General features: G+C 39.4%; 1 protein-coding gene across 1 annotated transcript in view; it reads right to left on the reverse strand.

Annotated features, from left to right (window-relative positions):
• Positions 1 to 439: 439 nt before the first annotated feature.
• Positions 440 to 23241, reverse strand: part of srbd1 (S1 RNA binding domain 1) — a 55340-nt gene continuing 32538 nt past the window's right edge. Inside the window, exons 17-21 of the mRNA XM_044213399.1 lie at positions 12079 to 12185; positions 10824 to 10985; positions 9665 to 9817; positions 3680 to 3864; positions 440 to 1706 (exon numbers count right to left, since the gene is read on the reverse strand). Coding sequence (XP_044069334.1) covers positions 1414 to 1706; positions 3680 to 3864; positions 9665 to 9817; positions 10824 to 10985; positions 12079 to 12185 — 900 coding nt within the window. The 3' untranslated portion in view covers positions 440 to 1413. The remainder of the gene's footprint in view (positions 1707 to 3679; positions 3865 to 9664; positions 9818 to 10823; positions 10986 to 12078; positions 12186 to 23241) is intronic.

The raw sequence follows: 23241 nt of genomic DNA on the forward strand, positions 1-23241 counted from the left end.
AAGCAGCTGATTAGTGTGTGTTTGTGTGTGTGTCCTGGGATAATTGTGTCTGGGATCATGCCTAAATAGCCTTCAGGCTTTACTGCAGTCTGGGAGATAGAAACACTCCCTCCTCCTCCTCCTCCTCCCCCTCCTCCTCCTATCCTGTTCTGTCTCCACCCATCCCCCCTCCAGCCCACTCATTCTGTCATTTTGCATTTTCCTGTTGTCTGGAAGAAAAACTTGTTCTTTAACTGGTGTCTTCTTTCCTCTTTCCATCACTTAACACATCCACTCTTATATTTTTCCCACCTTCCTTTTCTCCCTGCTTCATGCCATCCTCCCTCTTTTTCATTCTCATCCATTCCCCTCCTCTCCGATGTGAATCAGATCACACTGTTGAGAGTGTGTAATCTGCTGAATTCTTAATTTTGAGAAAATGTACATCAAGAGTGCAAGGTACACAGGAAATACGTTTAATGTCAAAACCTCATCAGCAGATGAAGACAGTCTTATAACAATGTAAAACCTGTTTAAGATTACACATTGAGTCCTTCAGTTGGTTTGTTCAAGTGTCCACAAACACAGTCTGCTTTGAAGTCTGCTTTGAATAACAAAGATGCAAAGGTGTGTCTTGACAAACATGTTCAGAGCAGTACAAAACAAAACATATCTTAAAGAGTTGAATGTGAATAAGTATATAAATAATATAATAAGTATTATTTTATTCATAGAAAATGAACAATAGCAGCTCACGTATGAAGCTATCAGCACTAATGCTGAAGTGCAAATAATTATGGGTTTCATAAATAAACCATCCCATCAGAGCCTCCTGTAATGATCAGTAGACGGCAGTGTGTGCAGATAACTAGCCAGGAAGTTGACAGACAAAAAGAAACATTTTCGCCTTGAATTAATCAGGTTTAGTGTTCAATCCCAAGTAAAGTACCACTCCCGATGATACACAGGGACCATATATACAAGCTGAGAATAAGAACAGCCTGAAAAATGGGCAAATAGAGTCAGCTGTTAACATAACTGTAAGGAAGTTTGGTTTGATTTTATTTCACTGGACTTGTAACAGCTGTTCTGGGTTGAATTATTTTAAAATCAAGCAGTCTTTTGATTTGACCTTTTTTGCAAATGGGAAGCCCTCGCAAATAATGCAGACATTTGTTGAATGTGTGTTATTACAATCGCAAAGTAAAGGGCCATTCATATAAATACACTTAACAGGTGTATTTGTTGAAATGCCTTGAGCTCTGGTTATCTGCTGGTTATCAATGCCTTGAGCTCTGGTTATCTGCTTATAAGAACCATATCAGTTCTCATCCACAATCACTTCGACAATCATGCCTCTCATTAGCTTTGTGTGTAATTTCCTGTAATACATCCAACCCAGTATACATTATTAATTATGGGAACTAAGTGACACTATTGCAGGACCCTGATCAGGTCCAGGCCGATCCGTCCCCTCTGAGGGTCCAAGTTCAGGACCCGGACCTCCACCCGTTCCCCAGGTCCCAGAGCCAGGCTACGGCGGCGCTGGCTGACAGGAAGTTTGTCCAGGGTGATGTTACTCTTGTGGATGAGGCCCGAGCGGCCAACACCGATATCTACAAAAGCCCCGAACAGAGTTGTGTTGTCCACCCGGCCCGTCAGCACCGCACCCACCCGCAGATCACTCATCGACACAATGCCCTGCTTAAAGTCCGCCTTCCCAAAATCTGGGGATGGCAAAAAAGAGAGAGAATATCAAAAAGATGAGGTGGCTAGATAGAAGTGAGGGAGAGAGATCTATGACAAAATTAGGTACGGGTGACTGCTAGCACAAATGTTTGAGAGGAGAGACGGGAAAAGGGGATGCAGGAAAGCAAGGGGCAGGGCAGAAATGACAGAGATATTACATTTCGAGTAGCAACCCAATACTTGTGTCTGCATACTTCCACATTTCTCAGCATTCTATTCTACCCCACTTTCCACTTGGCCTGTTCATGAGCAATCTTTTTCCTTTCTGTAGCATTAACAAACAAGGAAGGCTCGCGCCCCAGGAAATAGTCCAGTCCAATTATCCTCCCCACAGCACTGATTTCATGCGGTAGCCTCGGCCCATCTGTTTACTCAGCTGAGCACTGGCTAGGAGGCCGAGCGTAGTGTGCTGCAACCGAATAGGGCCAACCTGAGAATGAACCCTGAAGCTGCTTTCCTTAATTTTAAGAAGAGTTAGGCAGCACTAACTGGGTATCCAGGCTTGACTTTTTTCCTCTCTACATAAAACTGTATGAAAAAGGAGAGCCTGGTAATCATGGAAATTATTTTGTATTTTGTACCAGTCTGGAAATCAGACATCAATTGTCAAAATACCTTATAAACCCAAGTTTATTAATGTACTTGAAAGGTTTTTTTTTTTTTGCACTTTCACTTTCATTCACCTTGTTTTACTTAAGGACAATAAGCCAAGTAGGCCTATGTTTCTTTATAACATAGGACAAGGCTAATTGACTAGCTTTTCCAGCAGTCTAGCAGACTTGACTGATTAGCTTGACTAGTAGTCCCCAAAGAACAAAGACTGTTCCTTTACACACAGCAGCATTATAGCCTTAATCAGGATTTGAAGCAAAGGGACTTTTACTTATATTTTGCACTTATATTTGGCACTGAATAAGCTTGTTCATTTAACATATATTAGATGTATCTACAATACATAGCTTTGGGCTAACTGCTTGTGTATTTCATACACTTTTTAAAAAAATATAGACAAGAAAAAGAAAAGAAAGTCAGACAGAGATGTGGCATAAATCATTCTTGAGAAAACGAATTTGAGCTGCAGCAAAACCGCTGAAAACCTAAACGTTTGTGACTGTGTATTATTTTATTGGTATGTTAATGTGTGACTGAACTTAAGAGTTTGAGATTAAGGAGAAAAACTGAGGTCTTTGTGTATTTGTGTGTGTCTGTAAAGATATTCTGTCCAACAATACAGTCTGCTGGACCGATCACACCCTGTCAGAAACATACTGCTTGTGTTGTTGGGCTACAGGGAGGAAGCCACAGCACTGTCAGATCATATCAAGTTACACTGCCAAGACATGCCTATTATAATAAAGGCACAAGAAAAGTCAGTGTGTGTTTTAACTAGCAAACCAGTCAAAGGACTGGACAAATACAAGTTCAACTTTTTATCAGTCCATAGGGACCTATAAAAGATATTATGAAGTAAAGATGAGAGACTAAGAGAAGTTACTGCGACTGCTAGGTTGCAGATAGGTGCAGTCTATGAAATTTTTATATGATTGAAAACACTGATAGTTTTGTGTTCAGTGACTTCAGTGATTTTTGCACATAAATATATGTAGTAATAACAGAAGTAAGACCTAGGGGAAATACTGAGAAAGCGGTGTGTGATGAACATAAAAGCATGTAAACATTGTTTAGTCTCTCTCACAATCTGAAAAATCAAACCATTAAAAAAATCTGTATAAATGTTTACATGGATGAAAATACTGTTTTTTTCCCCTCTTTTTTGCCTATACAGTACACATTATATTCTTGTTTCTCGTGTTTGTATTCTCCCACAATCTTAATCACGCTGTTAAATCAGCACGAGAACAAATTACGGTCTTGACATTATTTGTAAAAATGTGTTGATATCAAAAAAATGTGTTGATATCAATATTTCAGTGCACGGCAGGAGTCTTACTTTGTCGTATGTCAAACCCAGGGGGCTGCGTGAGGTCATCTATGATGAGTTTGAGGGTATCAGGTGTGGTGTCCACTGTCCTGGCCAGTTCCTCGACACTGCTGGTCCTGACCTTGCTCTCCACACGCTGTCGCAGGCCTGCACTCCCGATCTGGTCTGCACTCCCACCCACAAGGGACAGAAATCTGGACAGAGTGAAGTTTGTAAAAAAAAAAAAAGTAAAATATAGTGCAGAGTGTGAAAATTTAACTTTTAAAACTACATGTAGTGGCCAGCAAGAGACAAAGTGTTCATAAATTAGTTTTAATAGCGAGTGGTCCTAGTTGGGCTAAAGCTCACCGACTAAAGGACAGACCTGGGGCTATGAGGAATGGTGTAAGAAAGGAGCAAAGAGGAAGAGATGAAAGGAGGGGGGAAAGTTACAACAGACTGGGAAGAATGATGAGGAAAAGAAAAGTAGAACTGTCAAAAAAATGTAAAATCAAAGATGAGAAAAGCAAAGAAGTAGGAAGGAGGAAGGGAAAAGCTAAGCTCATGCAGGTAAAGTGAGAGGGAGCTGGGGGAAAGGAGGGAGGGCAGGAGAGGTGTGGGAGTAATTACGCACAAAGTCATGAGCTGGTGAGGCGGAGCTTTCTCTTCTAAAAGCAAACAAGCACAAATACACAGATTTATTTTACCCCCTATTAAATCAGGTAAATCCACAGTGGGCTGTAAACGCCCTGACACCTTGTCTCATGAAACTGCCTCCACTTTGCTAAGGTTGGACTGTTTGTCCATCCATCAACGGCCTGGAAAAATCTCCTTCTATCACTTTATTCTAGCAGGATGTCCCACCTCCAAAATGTCTAGACAGTCAGTCAGGTTGCACCATTTAAAATTCACTGAGCCTGAGATTTAGATCCAAACTACTTAGCTAGTCTACAATATAAACAGACTTAGTAACAAACTGGCATGGGAGCCAGAGTAGCAAATAGGGGTTATGGAAAAATGTGGGATGTGTGTGTCTGTGTGAGTATTGTGCGTACTGTATATATTATTTACAGTAGGCACTTTCCGCAACTGGTGATAGATGTGAATGCATTTGCCTCTATGTATGTGTTCATGTGTGGACCAGCTGGGTAGCGTCCATGATGGATGTCGCTCACTGGCAGCCTGACGCCAAACAGACTCCGCAGCTGTCCCCCCCCCATGATGGACAGAACAGGTGGACACACACACACACACAAAGTTGATTCATACACAATGTTGTTCAGAAATGCTCATTTGGCAGTAGTAGGGACAGTGAGGATGTAACGAGACACTGCTTGTGTACAAACTATTCATGAGACAGCTGTGAGTGGAGAGGCCCCTGCCAGCAAAGTCACCGTCTACCATCCAAAAGAGGGAGACAAGCGGAATCAATCCCTCAACACCAGCAAGCCAGACTGGTACAAAATAGAAGCCGAGTATATGCCAGAAATGGCTTAGTGGTGAGGAAACAGCACCTTTGGACCAAAATGGATGTCTGTCTAACACTAGGATCTTCTCTCCTGTGTCTCCCTAGGCTTCTTAACTTTCCAACCATATATCTCTTTACAGGAAAAGAAATACTTGCGTCTTGGTGGCCTAGTGGTCTAAGACGCATACCACATAGCCCCCATGGTTTGAATCCAGCCTGGGACCTGTGCTGCAGGTCATCCATCTTCCTCTCTCTTACACACAATATTTCCTCTCTTTCTCTACTGTGTGAAAATTTGTAAAAATGCCAAAAAATAATCTAAAACATTTTTACTGGATAGGTTGACCAATTGTTTAACGAAATTTTGTTGGGTGTTCATCACAGGAGTATAAAATGCAGCACAGAAGGAAATATTTTCCACTACTAAAGTACAACAAGCAAAAGTATAACATAAGTTTCATTTCTCATTTTATAATTCTTTACAGACATTCATAGAGAAACTTATCGTCTTACTGGAAATTTAGAAAAAGATAGGTACACATCATCAGTTTAAAGACCAAATTTAGGAGCATCCCTTTAAGATCCCTTGAAAGCAGTGTTGAATTAAGAGCAGCCTGAATTCTGGCTCTGGATCTTACAATGGTTTTCAAAGAGGTGTGTGTGTGTGTGTGTGTGTGTGTGTGTGTGTGTGTGTGTGTGTTTGCCCAACTTATTTTTCCAAGGGTGTATGTTAATATTTAAGGGGTACCAGGAGTCCAGAGGCCTCTACCAACACTGTGTGTGGGGGTGTGCGTGTGTGTGTGTGTGTGTGTGTGTGTACGTGTGAAAGTGGGGTTGGGTGGGCTAGGATATAGATTTTATCCAGGCCCACAGCAAGAACCCACTCTGTCTTGTATTATAGAAATATTAGGCCCCGACTGTTACATATCAGAGAAATATTCGTCATAGAGAGGACCCCCTCTGTCCCATATCTGAGTAATACTACATATTTCATGGAATGGACCCAACTGTCTAACAACAATATGCTTCATTGATTTTTTGATGTGAAATATTCTAATAGAGTAGGTCCTCTACAGATGAATATTAACATTCTTCACAGAAATGTTTCTGTGTTACATATCAGAGATATATTTGCTTTTAAGCAAACATATCCCAGTATTTCTGAAACAAAGGTAGATAAATTGTGTCTGTGCATTTTTGTTCTTGCATGTGCGTGTGTTATATATGGTTTCAAAAAGGGGGTGATGTGTGGGCTGTGGGCAGTAATGGAGGATCCAGTTTCACTTATGTGATGAACATGATATTCCTACACACACACGCAAACAGCATTCCTCCACAATCCTCCCTCCATACCTCCTGTTTTCATTGGTTGTAGGTGAGGATGTGATAAGAGCAGTGAGGCATCTCAGTGATACCCTAACAGCTAAAGCTCTACACAATTTGCGACTTTTCATTTAGACACGCGTTAAATGTGTCTCTATATACTAATTAGTGAGTCCAAAAGAGAGCGTTTTCCAGAGAATTTCAAAATATAAAGCTGACTGAAAAAAAATAGGGAAAAGTTAACTGCAATGCAATTTTTTTATTTTAAATTCTAAATTAAACGATCACTTTCTGTGAATGACAACAAAACTCACAAAGACAGATGAATCAAAGTCTAAGATTACAACTGTAATGTTGAAGGCTGATGTGAGGACAACCAAATCCAGTTCAACTACACACTCACCAAGTACCATGGTCTATTTGCAGAGGCACGACGTTACCTCTGATTTAAAGTTCAGTGGAAGATAATTTATTTTCCATTGCTTCAAAACGACACCAGGTTGTCTAAATCCCAAGGAAGAGCAAGTGCTAACATGCATGGCATTTTCTGCACAGTCATCAGACCTCAACACCACTGACCATCGTCGTTAACATTTAAAGAGTAATGTGACATACTGTAAAACCACAAGACACGCTTTGGGATGTTCTAAAAACTTTGGTTCTCAAATTCTGCAAGAGTTTGTGAAATTGAGGCCATCACAAAATATATGTGCAAGCAAGTGAGAAATTCATTCGTACTGAATTGAGTAAATTGCCAGACATGGATTATAAACTAGTCATAACAAAGGATACAACATTTGCCAACACAGGGTTAAGAATTCTGAAAAGCAGGAAAAATAGGAAAGCAGAGAATGATAAGTAGACTGATGAGGGGCATGAAAGAGGAATGCACAGCAGACTGGTAGTTTTATACCACATACTATCACCTACTTAGCTAAATGTAGGATATTTAATGAACAGATACAGCAGCCAAAATGTGTTGTGGACCACAGAGCAAAGCAAAACATTAAGACTTAACAAAAAAGTAGACTTATATAGTAATTTTCTCTTCCCCAGATTACATGTTCTACCTCCATTCCTACAAGTCCAGAAATGTATAGATATTGAATTAAATGTGATATTAAACTGTTTAAAGTGTCAAATTTTATAGTTAATTAGTATTAATTAGTTTATTCATATTAAAGCAATATGAAGCAAGCAGTTTAACTACCCTGAGTGACAGAACAAGACAGTTAAAATTGAAACACATATACAAATGACGTTTAAGAGATCCCCATTACAACAGCATTTGGGTATCTTACTGAGTTATGATAACAAACACAACTGAGAAAGAAAGACACGGAGTGAAAGAGAGAGAGAGAGCTGGATGGATGAATAAGAAAGAGAAAGGCAGTTTTCTAGGATCAGGGGTTTTAATGTACCTGGGTGGTGCATTATTAAAAGGCACACGCATTTTAAAAAAGTGTTACAACTAACCCCGTAATGACAACTAAACACATCAGATGAGGTGAGGCAGGGAAAGACAGTAAGGTCTGTCGGCAAAGAATACTCTATCTATGTGCCATGTGACATTGAGCAGATACTGCAAGAAATTCCAAAACCTCAGAGAACAAAAGTAAAACTTAACAGCAGTAGTGAGTGAATAGCGGCATGTGGGCCAAATCTGGTGAAAGATTACATTTTCCCTTTCATTGTTCAAAACATTTACATGATTTTCCATTAATCTACCATAGATAAGAATGTAAATACAAGGCTTGTATAAATCCCAATAAATAGGACCTCATTCAGTAACATCTAACACTGCCCCAATGTGCAGAGAGGCAGCACACTTTCTGAACAGTGTGTGGTGCTGAAATTAGGTCTAATAAATGTACCAGATGAATTACACATAATATAATTTAGCCTATTTGACCAGAACAAATTTGTGTCAACATCAGTACTTTTATCCAAACATAAATTAAGCAAAGTATCAGCAACAGCTCATTATTGTGGATTACAGTCATTCTTAAAGTGATTTAAAAGTCAGTGGTGAGTTCTTTTGGTTCTTGGCGAACCACAGGAAGATGTTTAAGTGTTGACACATGCACAATACATTTCTTCACATGCATATTTTGTGGTGTGGTCTCAATTTTAATTCTACATTCTTATTGTTACAACTTACCCCAGGTTGTATTACAACTTGTGGGGCAGGTTGTAACACTGGAACTCCTTGTATTTATCATTAATTGATTAATTCTGTGATATAGTTGGAGAAGTTGGAAACATTGCTATTTGTAGTAGACAAATAAGGGTACTTTGTGTTAAAATATGAGAGTGATAACACAAAAATTATAGTTATAGATGCTGAGACAAAAAAGGTTACAACCATTTTAGAACTAGAAAGCATTTCTTTCCCTTCAAAACTTAGGGGCATTGCTAAGAACCTTGAGCTGCACCGTAGTTAAAATAACATTACCTGACTATCTTCCTCCTCGACATCAGGCATCTTTCTCTTCTTAGAGAAATATTTTAACAAACTCATCTAAAAATACAAATCGGGAATACTTTAATACATAGCTTATATAAGCTAACATAGCTAACATCTCTTTAATAAACAAATGTACAATACAGTCTATATGCTGAACAAGACACATAAACTCACAAACACACATGGTTACTTAGTTGAAGTAGAAAAGATACGCAAAAACACAGTTTCATACAAGTGGCATCAATCTATGTTAACACACGTGCACATAGACACCCACCCACACACATGCACTGAGGCTATTAAAGGCGCATCAACATGAGGGGAGCGATGCTTAGAGCCACTAGTGTCAGAACTTATGTAGACTAAACACAGTTGAGTGACTACAGCTGTAGGAGAGAGGGACCTCCCTTTCTCTCTCTCTTTTACTCTCTCTCACACACACATATACACACACACAGGACATACAAGTCTTGGGCAGATGTTCAATGTGCTTTTGATATCAGCATCAACAGCGCTAACAATCATTTCTCACACAAGGACACACACACAGTCACAGACATACACACATACAAAGCCAACGCCTCCTCTCTTGTATCCCATGTCTGTGTAAATCAAATCAGAGTCCTCCACCACTATAACCAGCCCCATATGAGACGGTGTCAAAATCAACTCCATCTTAGCCAGAACATGCTTTGGCCAGTGGGGTAGGCTGCTGTACAAGTGTGTGTGTGAGTTTGAATGTTTGTGTGTACTGTACCTCTGTGCCACATGGTAGGACTCTGGGTGGATACAGGTCTGGTCCAGGGGGTTAAATGAGGTTGGTATGTTGACACAAGTCTTTCCTTTGCCCTTCTTAGCTGCTGGTTTCTCTGGCACTGCTGGTACAGAGTGAGGTGTGGATTTGGCACCGCTTTGACAAGAAAGAAAGGTGTTTTAAATTTATGAGGATGTCCAGGTCTTAGAAAGCCTCCATGTCAAAACAAAACTTTGCATCAAAGGGTCAATTGGCCAAATTTCATAAAAACTTATTTTCTCAATTACCTCTTGTGGTATCTAGCCATACAGGCACTTTAAATTTTATTTTCGGCCTCTGAGATTCTTGCTTCCACCCCAGTACAGTCGAGGTTAATTATTTTTGTTTGCACCACTCACAGCATTGAAAACTTACATTTAAAAATTTTAAAGCAAAGTGTCTTTCTAGAAACACACACATACACTGTCAACATTATTCAGTACTACTAACAGTGCCTTGAACTTGAGGTCTCAGTACCTGTTTCTGGAGATATTATAGATATATATATATATATATATGGAGAGAGAGAGAGAGAGAGAGAGAGAGAGAGAGAGAGAGAGAGAGAGAGAGAGAGAGAGAGAGAGAGAGAGAGAGAGAGAGAGAGAGAGATAGATAGATAGATAGATAGATAGATAGATAGATAGATAGATAGATAGATAGATAGATAGATAGATAGATAGATAGATAGATAGATAGATAGATAGATAGATAGATAGATAGATTCATATACATAATACGATTTTTGTGTTTGTAGGTGTGTGTGTAGCATGGACCGGGCTACAACTGCATTTCATTGCACAAGCTGAACCTTGAGTGACCACTTGAACGAGATGTTGCAGTTGAATTTGAATGCCATTTTTAATGCTTTGAGCACCACATACGAAATTCTACTGAAGAAAAGTCAGAGATATATATCTCAAAACGGGGAAATTAAACCAGAACTATGTGCTTAGCTATATACCACTGAATGTAAGTGAGAAAATGTGTTTTTCTGCAATTTGTGTAAACTGACCATTTAATGAGAAATAGGTAAGAAAACAATGAGAAACCGAATCTGAGTCAACTGTGTGTGCCTGTGCGTGTCTATGCATTTGTACATACAGTTACACATATGAGTGTGTACCTGGTTTGCGGGTTGATTCTAATGAAGCCGGTACACTGCTGGTAGGTCTTGGGCCCCATGCCTTTGACCAGTTTGAGTTGCTCCCTGTTAGTGAAGGGACCATTCTGCTCTCTCCACTCTGCAATATTCCGCGCCCTGAGAGCATTTAGGCCTGCTACATGCCTAGGAGAAAAAACAACAAATAAAAAGGGAAAATGTCACACAACACATCTATTTACTAAAATCATTTGTGGAAGTTTGTTGAGGTATGCATGTTTATTTCTAAGGTCTCTGTTCTATGTTGGGGAGGGGAAACCAGTTTAGTTTCAAAATAAGATATCTACAGTATAACTACACAAAACTATGTAGCATTTGCTTTACACACTGTTTGTATATTATAGAAATCTGGCATGGACAAACTGAGCAGATTGTGCAGACCCTGACCTGGCAAGAGTCACAAGAGACACACATAAGCCATATTGGCTATGTGAGTATTTTTGTCCAGTTTTGGTAGAGCAATTAAAAAAGAGGTGATTTGAAACTCAATTAGGTCTGCTTTGTTAATGTCCACGGTGACTCACTCGCGCTTCAAACACACAGCAATGTCAACACTCCACATAATACCTCAGCCATCAACACGTCGGTGTGTGTTTAATGTGTGTAGCATAACTTCTGGCAGGAATGGAAAAAGCTCACTTGCAGAGTAGACAGGTAAACAGATGACCTGATGCCTGCCCTGCAGCTAATGCCAGCTCATTTTATACTGTTTGTATCCACTGCAAGTGTGTGTATATATCAAATATGTGCACTTCCTGTACTTTTGAATCATGTGTATGTACTGTCGTAGTAAATAAGTGTATGCATACACAGTATTCTACCAAAGATATTTGCCACTTTATCCACACATGTACATTCATATGTGTGTGTGAGAGTGATGTGTGTATTTGCATGTGTGTGTGTGTGTCTACCTTGCCTAATCCCATGTTGATTATAGTCAGCCCAGTAAGTGAGGCCAGGGTGTGAAGCAGTCTCAACAGAAAGCTGGCTGGCAGGCCGTGTGTGTGTGTGTGTGTGTGTGTGTGTGTGTGTGTATGCATGTGAGTGTGAATGAAGCATTGCCATGTTGTGACTGCTAAGGGAAAGTATGTCAGTGGTCCAAGCCCTACTTCATCTCTGTTTCACAATTTGCAATGTGCGTCTGTGTGTGTGCTAGGGTTCACACATGCATTTGCTTGTTGCATGCATTTGTATATATGCGTCTTTATGTGTCGTCTACCTCATCAGTGTCTCGGAGCAGATGTTGATGTCCACCCCGACAAAGCTCACACATTCCTGCACCACACCGTCCAGTGATGCCTTCAGAGCTCCGGCTGACACATCATGCTAGAAACACACATTTAGCAAACACACACGCAAACACACACACACACACACACACACACACACACACACACACACACACACACACAATAAATGTCAGGCTGAAAACTGGATTAGCAGAGAAAACAACATTAAATTACTGCTTTCGGCAAAAGAGTTGCCCCCTGTTCTTAAACACACACAGACATACCGCATGTGAGCATGCACTCTTTAGGAACTTTAGTGGTTTAGGACTTTTATAATTTTTAAGAGATGGAATCACATTAAAAAGTAGTAGAAACTTTCATGTATCAAAATTATGTTTTATTCTACCGCTGTCATCATGTTATCATCCAAACAAGTCTACCCATTATGTTTTATTGCAGACATGGACTTTACATTACCATGTTCTGTTTACATAATCCCCATGCTGTATATTTATTTACTATTATATTCCAATTTTTGCTATATACTACTATTTGGTCCTGTGTAGGCACAATTTCCCCAATGGGATTATTAAAATGTCATCCTTAAAGAGATAAACAGCAGCAGAGAGTGTTAGCAATAAAATACTGACAAACTGAGAGAGAGAGACGTTTGATTGACACGTAGTACAGCAAGTAAGAGGCAGACAGACTCAGACACAGAGAGAGAAAGAGAGCGCACAGAATGGAAAAGAGAGAGAGAATGTTTAGTTTGGCTTGTCAACAATCTCTCTCTCCCGCTAACAGTGTTCTCATTAGTATAGCTCACTGTCAATAAAGATCCTCCAAATGAACTCTTCACACTTCTCAACTACCAGCCAATCAACCATTAATCAGGACAAGAATTTTCCAAAACGACTCGAATCTTTTTTCCTAATAAGAAGCAGGGAGGACAGCTAACAAAGCAAATAAAGGAACGGAAAGGAGAGGAGAGGAGAGAGGAGAGGGTGATAATGTAACATAAAGCAACATGTAAAAAAAAAAAAAAAAAAAAGGCTTTCAAACATTAAAAAATTACCAACAATAAACTTGATCAAAACAAAACACCAAATTGGGATTCAAGATATTCTAAAAGGCCTAGCAGGCGTCCCCAGACAAACAGAAGCCCTGGGCTGCGGGACAGGACCAAAAACCAAGAAGTTCAGCTGGAGACTGATGCCTCAGCAACTGCTCAAGGATTAGCTGACAGTCTAAACTAGACTACTGTTGGGCTGTGTGTGTGGGTGTGCGCGAGAGAACGTGACTGAGACTAGCATGGGTTGTCCTGTAACATGATCAAGATCTTAACAAACACTGGCTTGTAAACAGATAACAACAACGCTAGCTAGCAAACACACCCTTCTCTCTCAGCAATAACAGGACAGCAGGACAGATGAAGACAGAGAGGGAGTGTGAGACAGACAAAAAACACGTGACTCCTATGTTCAATTTACGAAACACTCACTAGTTTAAAAATAGAAAGTGTTCAAGTCAGTACAGTTCAGTACTAAACTATACTCAACTATTGGTATTTTGTTATTACTACCTAAAAAACACGAGATTAGCATACTATGTATACTTAAATAATCAATAACACAACTAAGATGAAGGCACAGCTGAGGAGGAGAAAACATTCCCAACTCTATTACTTGGAAAACTTCCAAGACTTCTTCTAATGATTTTGTTTTATTTAGGAAGATGGGATTGCATCATCAGGGGGGCACTATACAAGGCAGAAGTTTGTTATCTCCAAAGGAAGCACCCAGAGGGACAGTTGGAAACTATGTGGTTCAAGAATTCACTCAGGTATTCTTGAGAACTGTCAAAGCAAGCAATCTGCACTGCATTTAATAGCTGTCAACAACGTAATTCATCATAATTATGGGATGAGCAAGCATGGATGATTAAAATACTTGAAAACATTTTCCTCATATTCACATTGCCAAGATGTGTTGAGAAGACAAAGAGGAAGGACGCTGTGTCAACACTTAATCTTTGAAGTAATGCATTTCATATGTTAGAACTAGGCATTTTATTTTAAATTAAGCATTCCAAGTTTGTTTTTACAATTATTGAAACTTTAATTATAAGGGAAAGCACTTGCACGTTAATGACACTGACATTGTTGTAACAGGTGCATTTAAAAACATCTCAGATGAACATTTTTGTTTTTGATAGATTACATCATGATACATATTTTCCTCTGCACTCTGCTGTTATGCAACATACCTCTTTGTGACCTGGTTTCATATAATATAAGAGCTGTCAACATATTTGCAACTTAAAAAGCATAAACGAATGTGCAATCAAACGAGAATACTCATAATTTAAGAAGCACTTCATAACACTGTAAAAGAAACGCAAAAGCTGGTATGAGCCTAGAAATATTAATCCCCAAAGTGTTCAATATTAAAGAAATAAAAAAAGACATTATGAAATAAATAATATGAATATAATGTGTAAAATATATAAATGAACCAACAATTTGTGACATAATTGAAGAAATTATTAAAACTTAACTCAGTATTATGAAGTATTTCATCATTCATTTTCATGGTAACAGAGTTTTAGTGGATATAAAAATCTATAAAAGTGTTTTATTTCATAATTTCATTTTGCAAAATGACACTTATTTCATGTCAAGTTGTATTTCCTAATGTCACCTTTCATACTAACCCATTTTATTTCATTATGTCACTTTTTACTGTTTTACTGTTTACTGTTTTAACTGTGGTGTTGTCAAGAGGCACCGCCCCCTTACTTTTCAGCCAATCATGTAGCCTGCTCTAGCTAACAGGTGCTAACTAGATAAATCTGGTAGCCAGGGGGGTATGTGGTTTTCCTGAAAGGTGAGAGGGCGGTGACAACATCACAGTCATGAAAAGTGACATTGTGAAATATAAAGTGTCATGAAATAAAAGTGTTATTGGAAAAAATTAATTGAAAAAAGACTTTTGAAAAGGGCCATTTTGAAATAAATATTTTAATATGAAATTAAATGTTAATTAACTGTTATTATGAAAATAGAAGGTTGAAATAACATTTTATAATAATGAGTTACGTTTTAATCATTTCATAAATTATTTCACAAACAATTGCTTCATGTATATATTTTACACAATTTACTCATGTGACTATTTATGTCATAATTAATTATTGCTATTTTTAATATTCTACACTTTGGGGTTCCATATAGAAAAGGATGGTTCCAATCAAAACATAGCAATACTACCTAGTACATTTATTCATTATGTGCCAATAGCACAGCAAAAACAACTATGTTTGAGGCACTCCAACATTACAGCGAAATTAAACAAATAAGGTATTAGCACCCAGGACCCAAACTGGCTGTTTATACTGGAGGGTATAAAATATCTAGAGCCCAGTTCCTTCCAAAATGTAAGTACTATTTACATGATGTCAACAGCTCTACTTCAATAAAAAATAAAATGTGATATATCACCAAGCATTGGTTACCCCTCCCCTCTCTCTCAGCTGCAGTTTTAACTTTAAACACAATACTTTTATTTTTATATTGTGGTACTTGGTATGTTTAGACAAATAAAAGATCTGAATAAATTTCCCAGCTCTTTTTACCATTCCTTATGACTGGGTGTTGTTTCCTTTTGAAATAACATCCTGGTAATTAATTACTGTATTTCATTAATCTTAATTGTTGTATTGTTGAGCTCAGTTTTTCTTTTTTATTCGTCCTGTTGGCAAGATCATCCTTTAAAAGTGTTTAATGAATTACTCAAATTAGGGCTGCACCTAACGACTATTTTTTTATAGATTATTTCTTGATTACCCGATTAATCTATATCTAAAAGAATAAATAATTATATTACCCTATTTCTAGTAGGCTATTTCTTATGATACCATTTTAATTCTGCTTAATTCACCACCTTATTTTAGTGTTTACTCACAAACTACTTTAATCTGCTCACCTTGCTTTTCCCTTCAGTTCTCTTTTCCACACACACACACACACACACACACACACACACACACACACACACACACACACACCTGCACTGTTGACTTTCTTCGTCACCCAAAAAACACGACTCCCGTTTTGGATTTGTCACCCACTATTCTGTTTTCACAACAGCAGGTGAGCCGCGTGTGGAGGAGGCTTGTTGTTAATGACGCCGAATCAAATCCAATCCAATCAAAACCAACGTGGCACAGAATAACACAGCACCAACATGTGCACTTACAAGCTTTTACAAAACAATGGCATAAGTAGGCCTACATAAACAGAAGACTCTCTCTCTCTGTGTGTTTCTCCGGAGAGCATGTGCGACTGTCAGTAGAGGGAGGAGGAGGGGTAGAGCAAGGAGAGGTTATGGGCAGGGTTTTATGTTGCAGCTTGTTCTCTGGGGGAATCCATGCTTTGACCAGGTGCAGCCACATTTCATTGCGATGCACAAATGCACGATATGCAAATCAACATATTTCGATGAATCATCCCAGCCCTAACTGTAATATAATCAGCAACAAAACAGTTTGTTTAAACCTACCCTAAAATAAGCAGGATGATAAACACTGTTTGTTTCAGAAGAGAAGGGAAGACAGATGAAGTAGTACTAGAGAGACAGCACCCATACACATCACCCCTGGTGACTCCTCATGTGATCTGCAGTCTGATTCTTAGTGAGAATGCTGAGGCACTAGAAAGAGGAATTTTGGAGCCAATAAAAATGACCTTCCAAACAATAAGAAGTTCCCATAAAATGAGGACTGAAAGTTTTATGCTTTCCAGTGAGTGGATATAGAAAGAGGAGAGATAAAGACAGAGATAGTCAGAGAAGAGAAAGACAAAAACATCTGTAATGTCACACAGGAGAATGATTTTACCTGTGAAAGGTCAAGGTGTGCGAAGCAGTGTGAGTTTTAACCTGCAGTAAAACCCCAATGAATGTGTTCTCACATTCTTACTGAAACCTTATAGAGGTGGGAGCAGCACAAGAGGATCTAAGGTATTGTAACTGCTAACACAGAGGTGCACGTGCACCTCAGTACATAAATGTGCTCAATTAGGGGTGGGAAAAACTGAACTGAAACTGTAACTTAACTTTAATAAGTATTAATTTCATTCCAGTTAAAAAGAAAAGCAAAAGAGAAACAAACCCATAAAAACATGGTCACACAGGTAACAAACACCAGGCCAACTGACACAGTTTCAGGTTACAGCACAATCCTCGCTAATTTGGAAACAGGGTTTATGAAGCATGATTTTTTTAAGCAAAGCCTACCCAACACAAATATTCACACTTGTTGAACACTAGTTTAAACAACTACTTAGTTAAAAATGCCCATCCCTGTGCTCAATTGTGCATATACTTATTAACTATTAGCAGAGTATGTATTTATGTCAGAGAGTACAGTGTGTGTTTACAGTTTTAAAGGTATTCGTTTTCTGTGAAGCACACTATTTTCCATGAAATGTGCTCTAGTGTATAAATAAAGTTTTGCTTGCTTGAGTTGCTTGCTAATGAATCTATAATGATTTGCTAAAAGACAAGGAGTTCAGGATTTCCTTCTGTGGCATACAATACCATCATTCATTTTGCAAAAACAAATCACTCAAAGCACTTTACACTACATGTCAACATTCACCCATTCATGCACACATTCATACTCTGATGGCAATAGGCTGTCATGCAAGGTGCCAACTGCTAGGTGCGATAACACACACACACACACACACACACACACACACACACACACACACACACACACACACACACACACACACACACACACACACACACACACACACATACCAATGGCACAGCCTTCAGGAGCAATTTGGGGTTCAGTATCTTGCCCAAGGACACTTCGATGTGCAGCCTGGAGCTGGCGAGGGATTGAACCGCCAATCTTCCAATTAGTGGACAACCCGCTCTACCTCTAAGCCATTTTTTTCATTGATTATTGTATGTGAATATATGCTATTGGCTGGCCTGGTCAAAAACAGTCCAATGCTATCATTTCCCTAACCGTACATTGTACAGAAGCCCAAAGCCCTGTGATATGGCTTAGCAATAATAGGTACAGCTTAGCTGGTCAATGACTCACTCCTAACACAATCAAAATGTCATGCATGCAAACATATAGTAAAATCATCAACAGGTCACCCAAACACACTCACACAAGAAAGAAAGAAAAAGAAAGAAAGACAAGTATTTTTAAAGGCCAGCGTTTGAACAGAAAAACTCAGATGAACATAAAATTCAAATTGAGAAGACAACTGGGACAATCAAGCAAAGCAACAGACGTAAATTTAGAGAAATTCTTCAGCGGCAGTGATTTAATGTGCAAGAGTTGGAGTGGAAGACACTTTCTTACAGAAAACAAGTTCTGCTCTATTAAACACACATACACACAATCCAGTATGTGTTTGTCTGTCCTAACATCCAGACAGCAGAGGCCCTCATGGTGCTCTACTCAGTTTACAATACAACTAAACGCACCACTGGAGCATGTCGTCCTGTATCTTTCTATCTCTCAATCCATGTATCCCTTTTTCTCCCTCTCTCTTGCTTTCACTAATCTCATCTAGGGGTAAACTGGCTAGTGGGCGCCAGAAATCACAAAGGCAACATACAAAAATAAGAATTACCATCTTAGCCATGATAGTGTTGAGCATTTATTTTTTCAGATGACTGCATTCATCATTCAGCTCTACTCCACCTTCACTACACTTCCCTTAAATTACAGCTTCCTCTCAGATGTTTTATTTCCTACCTTACTGTCTCCTACTGCCTTTTCTATCTCTGTGGTTTACTCTGACAATTTCACCCTACCCTGTGTGGGGGCACAGAGATAGAGAGATTGAAAGAAATTATCAAGAAACGTTTTCACAAGAAAAGGTCAAAATGACACAGTGCCATTAGACTTTAAACAGATTTTCACACTATTATTAAATGTATCCCCAATCTTTACCTAAGGACAAGTACATCTTGCTACTCTATGGGCAGACCATTACAAACTCTAATTCCATCCACCCCATAGATACGCTACCATCCATTTTTAAAACCACCTCCCCTCCACCATTCCTTGGTCCCAACGCCCGGACCCCCAAACCTCAAAATCTCCCAGAGCCAATGGAGTGGATCCCTATGTGTGAAGGTCATGATTGGATTGGCTGGAAACCAGCTGAAGCCAGCCAACCAATACACATGAACAAAGTGCTTCTGTCTGCACCTTGAGTACTTAAATGCTGCTGAGTTACCACCTGCCAATCAGAGAGAGATAGAGAACGAGAGAGGGGTGAGAAAGAGCAGGGAAGAAAGACAGAAAACCAAAACAAGCTACTTTGTGAGTTATTTTACTGAGAACCCGAAAAACATTAATGTCCTTTTCTCTGATAAAGAAACACACATACAGGTTTCCTTTGTAACATGAGGCATATACATGATCTAAATCCACATTTGATAAATATAGAGAACCAGAGAGAAAAAAGGGAGGCGAAGCAACTGCTGAGAGTGGAGGTGGTGACTGACAAGGATGTCAGAGGTCTTTGGACTGACAGCAGATTGAAATACCGTTTATGAGTGATGCCACTAAGAGCTTGGCAACCGGAACCATGCTGGGGCCAAGAGCCTGAGGGCAGTAAATGATGGAAGTATAACTGTAAGATGATTACAGTGACTGAACTGTAGGGTCAAATGGCATTTGGCCTCTCTTCGGTCTTGTTCAGACTGCCAGTCCAAATTCGTTTTTTGGCATATCCAGATTGTATCGAGATTGATTTTTGAAAGTCTGGACAGCCAAAAACCACATGAAGGGCAATTTTTGCAAATCGGATCGAAGCGACATTAAGAGGTGGGTTGAAAGGCGATTCCAATCAGATTTCTACAGATGCATCTCAGTCCGGACGCTCTGGTCGCTCAAAGTGTGTTTCAAAGTGTCTTTTGCGTCACTCGCAACGCAATACACAACAACAACGTCAAATCCAGAGTGACGGAAGTGCATCAGAGCGGCTCATGGATGCTCTTATAATACATCCATGGCTGCGTAGAATCCATGCTGCGTGCTGTCAAGTCCCGGTGCAAAACCTGAGTTTGTCTGGTGCGACGGAGGAGTTCTGCACCGCAACTTGACAGCACGATTGTTTGGAAGGAGAGATGACGGATCTCCATAGCATCCTCTGTTGTTTTGTAAAAACAATCTACAACACTAACTCGCTAGTTTTTACTCCATTGTGTTTTGGATGCTGTTTGAGTGCTTGCATGTCATTCGTGTGACGTTTTATATTATAATGTTTGAAAAAACAGAAGGCAGTATTTGAAGTGTACTCTCTTCAAATGTGTGCTCCCTTGTGCATGTGTAAGACAATGCTGTGAAACTCCTACTTCACAACTTTCACTCTCAGATAATCAATGGACTATGTGTACAAACTAACAAGGTGCCTGAGGTAATCTGAAGGTCATGCACTCTTTGACTGACAGCTTCTATAAGACCTCTGAGAACTCCCTCTGAAATATATTGTATACTATTCCAGACAGGTAGGCTTGGCTTAGAGTCTGTGAATGTGTGTGTGTGTGTGTGTGTGTGTGTGTGCGCATGTGTGGATGTGTGAATACGTGCATAGTTAAATACCAGTCGTAAATCGTCAGCTGAAAGCGATATGACAGCAAGGAGATGGTTTTATGTTTTTCCAACACCCTTCATTAATGCCTAATGGCTATTTCTCTACTTCCTGCAAAACAATCACACACACACATATATATTACCTGAGGGACTGCAAAACAGAGCATGAGAAAATCAAAACAGAATAAGTTTCACAACAGGCACAGAAAGTCCAAATGACACACTGACTTGAGCAGGATTTTTGACTTAGAATAAAATCAGTTTAGAATATCTTTCCCAGTTGTGTAAGCTCAGATCATGATTCTAAATATCCAAAAACACACTGTTACTTCCTTTCCATAGTACTTCTCAGTTCCTGATTATAATGTGACTGATCTTATTTTACACTTTAAATTCGTTTTCTGATGTTTGTATGCTTTATCCTTCAACCACTGGTTTAATTTCCTTCCATATAAAGCATGTAACAACCTTGGTATTAGATGGTACCTATAAAAATAAAAGGTTTACTTACATTTACTTACATTCAAACTTTACCACTGAAACACAAACATCCTCACTCAGTGTAAACTGTACAGCGCTAGAATAAGTAGCCTGACATGACAACAGCCAGTTAATGTTTTATAAATTGTTGAATAAGTAGAGAATTGGCATGCGCCTGTTTAAATCCATTATACTAGCTTGACTCATCTCACAACCTCACTCAACACACAAACACATGCTGTGACAGACCTAAGGGAAATAATTAAAATAGTAGCAGATAAAGTTTGGCAGCTTCTGCCACTGATCAAATCTGTAAGATCCTGTTTTTTTCCCACGCCTCAAAACGCAGAGGCAGGAATTTTCAATCACTGTCAACCCTCCATTTTTCGTTCTCCTTCCTTCTCCAAGCTCTGTCTGCTCCTGTCTCCCCTGTAGGCACTACCATTCAAGAGTGAAAAATAGCATGCTCAAGTGCACACATACACATTTGCACGGCTGTACACACACAAAGCACTATATATCCATCCAACCGCCGTGGCTTATTAGAGCCATGGTGGTTGCACCTTCTTTGCCCAACCTCAGACCTATTCAGACTCTTAATTTCCTGACCACGTTTGGATTCTCTGGTTTAAACAGGTGACATTGTGACAACAAGCAGCAAATGTGTATGCCCACAATACATGTTCTACCACTTGAAAGAGAAGAAAATATGGCATGAAAGAAAGGCAGAGAAAAGGGAGTCGTTGGGACAAGAACTGTAAAAGTCTAGCAAAAAGATGGAGTGAGAGAAGGAGAACGGTTGAAAGAGGTGAGGTGGAAAATGACAGTTTCTTTAATATCCGGCCTGCAGACAATGTTTTCTTACACAGCAGTGTGTGTCTCTGTGTGTATTTTCCAGTAGCAGTTAGTTCCGCAGCCCTGGGAATTACCCAGCTGCCAACAGACCTTAGCAACATCAAGAGCTGATTGACAGATGAAGGAGCTGTCCAAAGGCCACACCCACTAAGTGTCTAATTATAAAGAACAAAAGACTCCTGAAATGTTTGTCCATTAAGTGTTCTGAACGATAAATACAATTTATCTCAAATCTATATGAGTATCACTTGCCTTTCAAAATGTATTATACTGTAGCTAACCACTAATATTAAAAAATACTAATAACATTGGTTCTCCATTCATACAGACATGTATCTGGCAAACTCAGTATCCAGAAAAACCTGTCAGCCAGTGGTGCTGTAGTGAAAACAGTGTTCCCACACCAATAGTTACGTCCAATCTGATTTTAATGGGCCTCACTTTTTTAGCCCTCAGCTCATTTCCTCCCTTCTCTCAGAGCTGTCACTCACTGGGTCAGCAGAGGGAGAGAGAAAGAGAGAGCATGCTGTGCCAGCTGTCTAGAGTTACATCTGCCCTTATGCTTTTTGGGTCTAATGGCAATAAACTTTCAGAAAGCTCAAAATGCCATGAATCACACAAAAGAACTTGCTAGAAAACACACATATGTATGAGTGCACTTTTCTAACATTCATTCTCCCACATATACTAATACAAATGTAAAATGTATACACATACACACACACGCAAGCACATACAGGGATGGGGAGGACAGTGTGTACGTGTGTGTGTATGTGTTTGTGTGAACTGACAGGCAGGTCAAAGTGATGCCCCATCTCATATCTGTCAGCACCCAGAGTTTATTTACCCGGTTATATTATCATTTGTTGACCTAGTCACATGATCTGAGAGCGAGAGGTGCAGAACCCCAGGCACCCCAGAGAGCCCAGTCAGGACGTGATGAGAGACACGGGCCTGTGACCTAACACACTCAACCCCACATACATAAGCACAAGCACTTGCACAATATGACCTCCTCCTTTCTCTTTCAAATCGCCATTTTTTCCCCCTCACCCTTAAATCTCCCCATCATTCCTTTGACTTTTGTCACCCTCTGCTGTCCTTTTTTATCCCCCTTTCCTTCTCTTCTCCCTCTCATTAAGAGTGGTTTTCAATTGGGATATTCTTTCTTTATACTTTTA

This window comes from Siniperca chuatsi, linkage group LG11, assembly GCF_020085105.1.
Source record: "Siniperca chuatsi isolate FFG_IHB_CAS linkage group LG11, ASM2008510v1, whole genome shotgun sequence".
Taxonomy (NCBI): Eukaryota; Metazoa; Chordata; class Actinopteri; order Centrarchiformes; family Sinipercidae; genus Siniperca; species Siniperca chuatsi.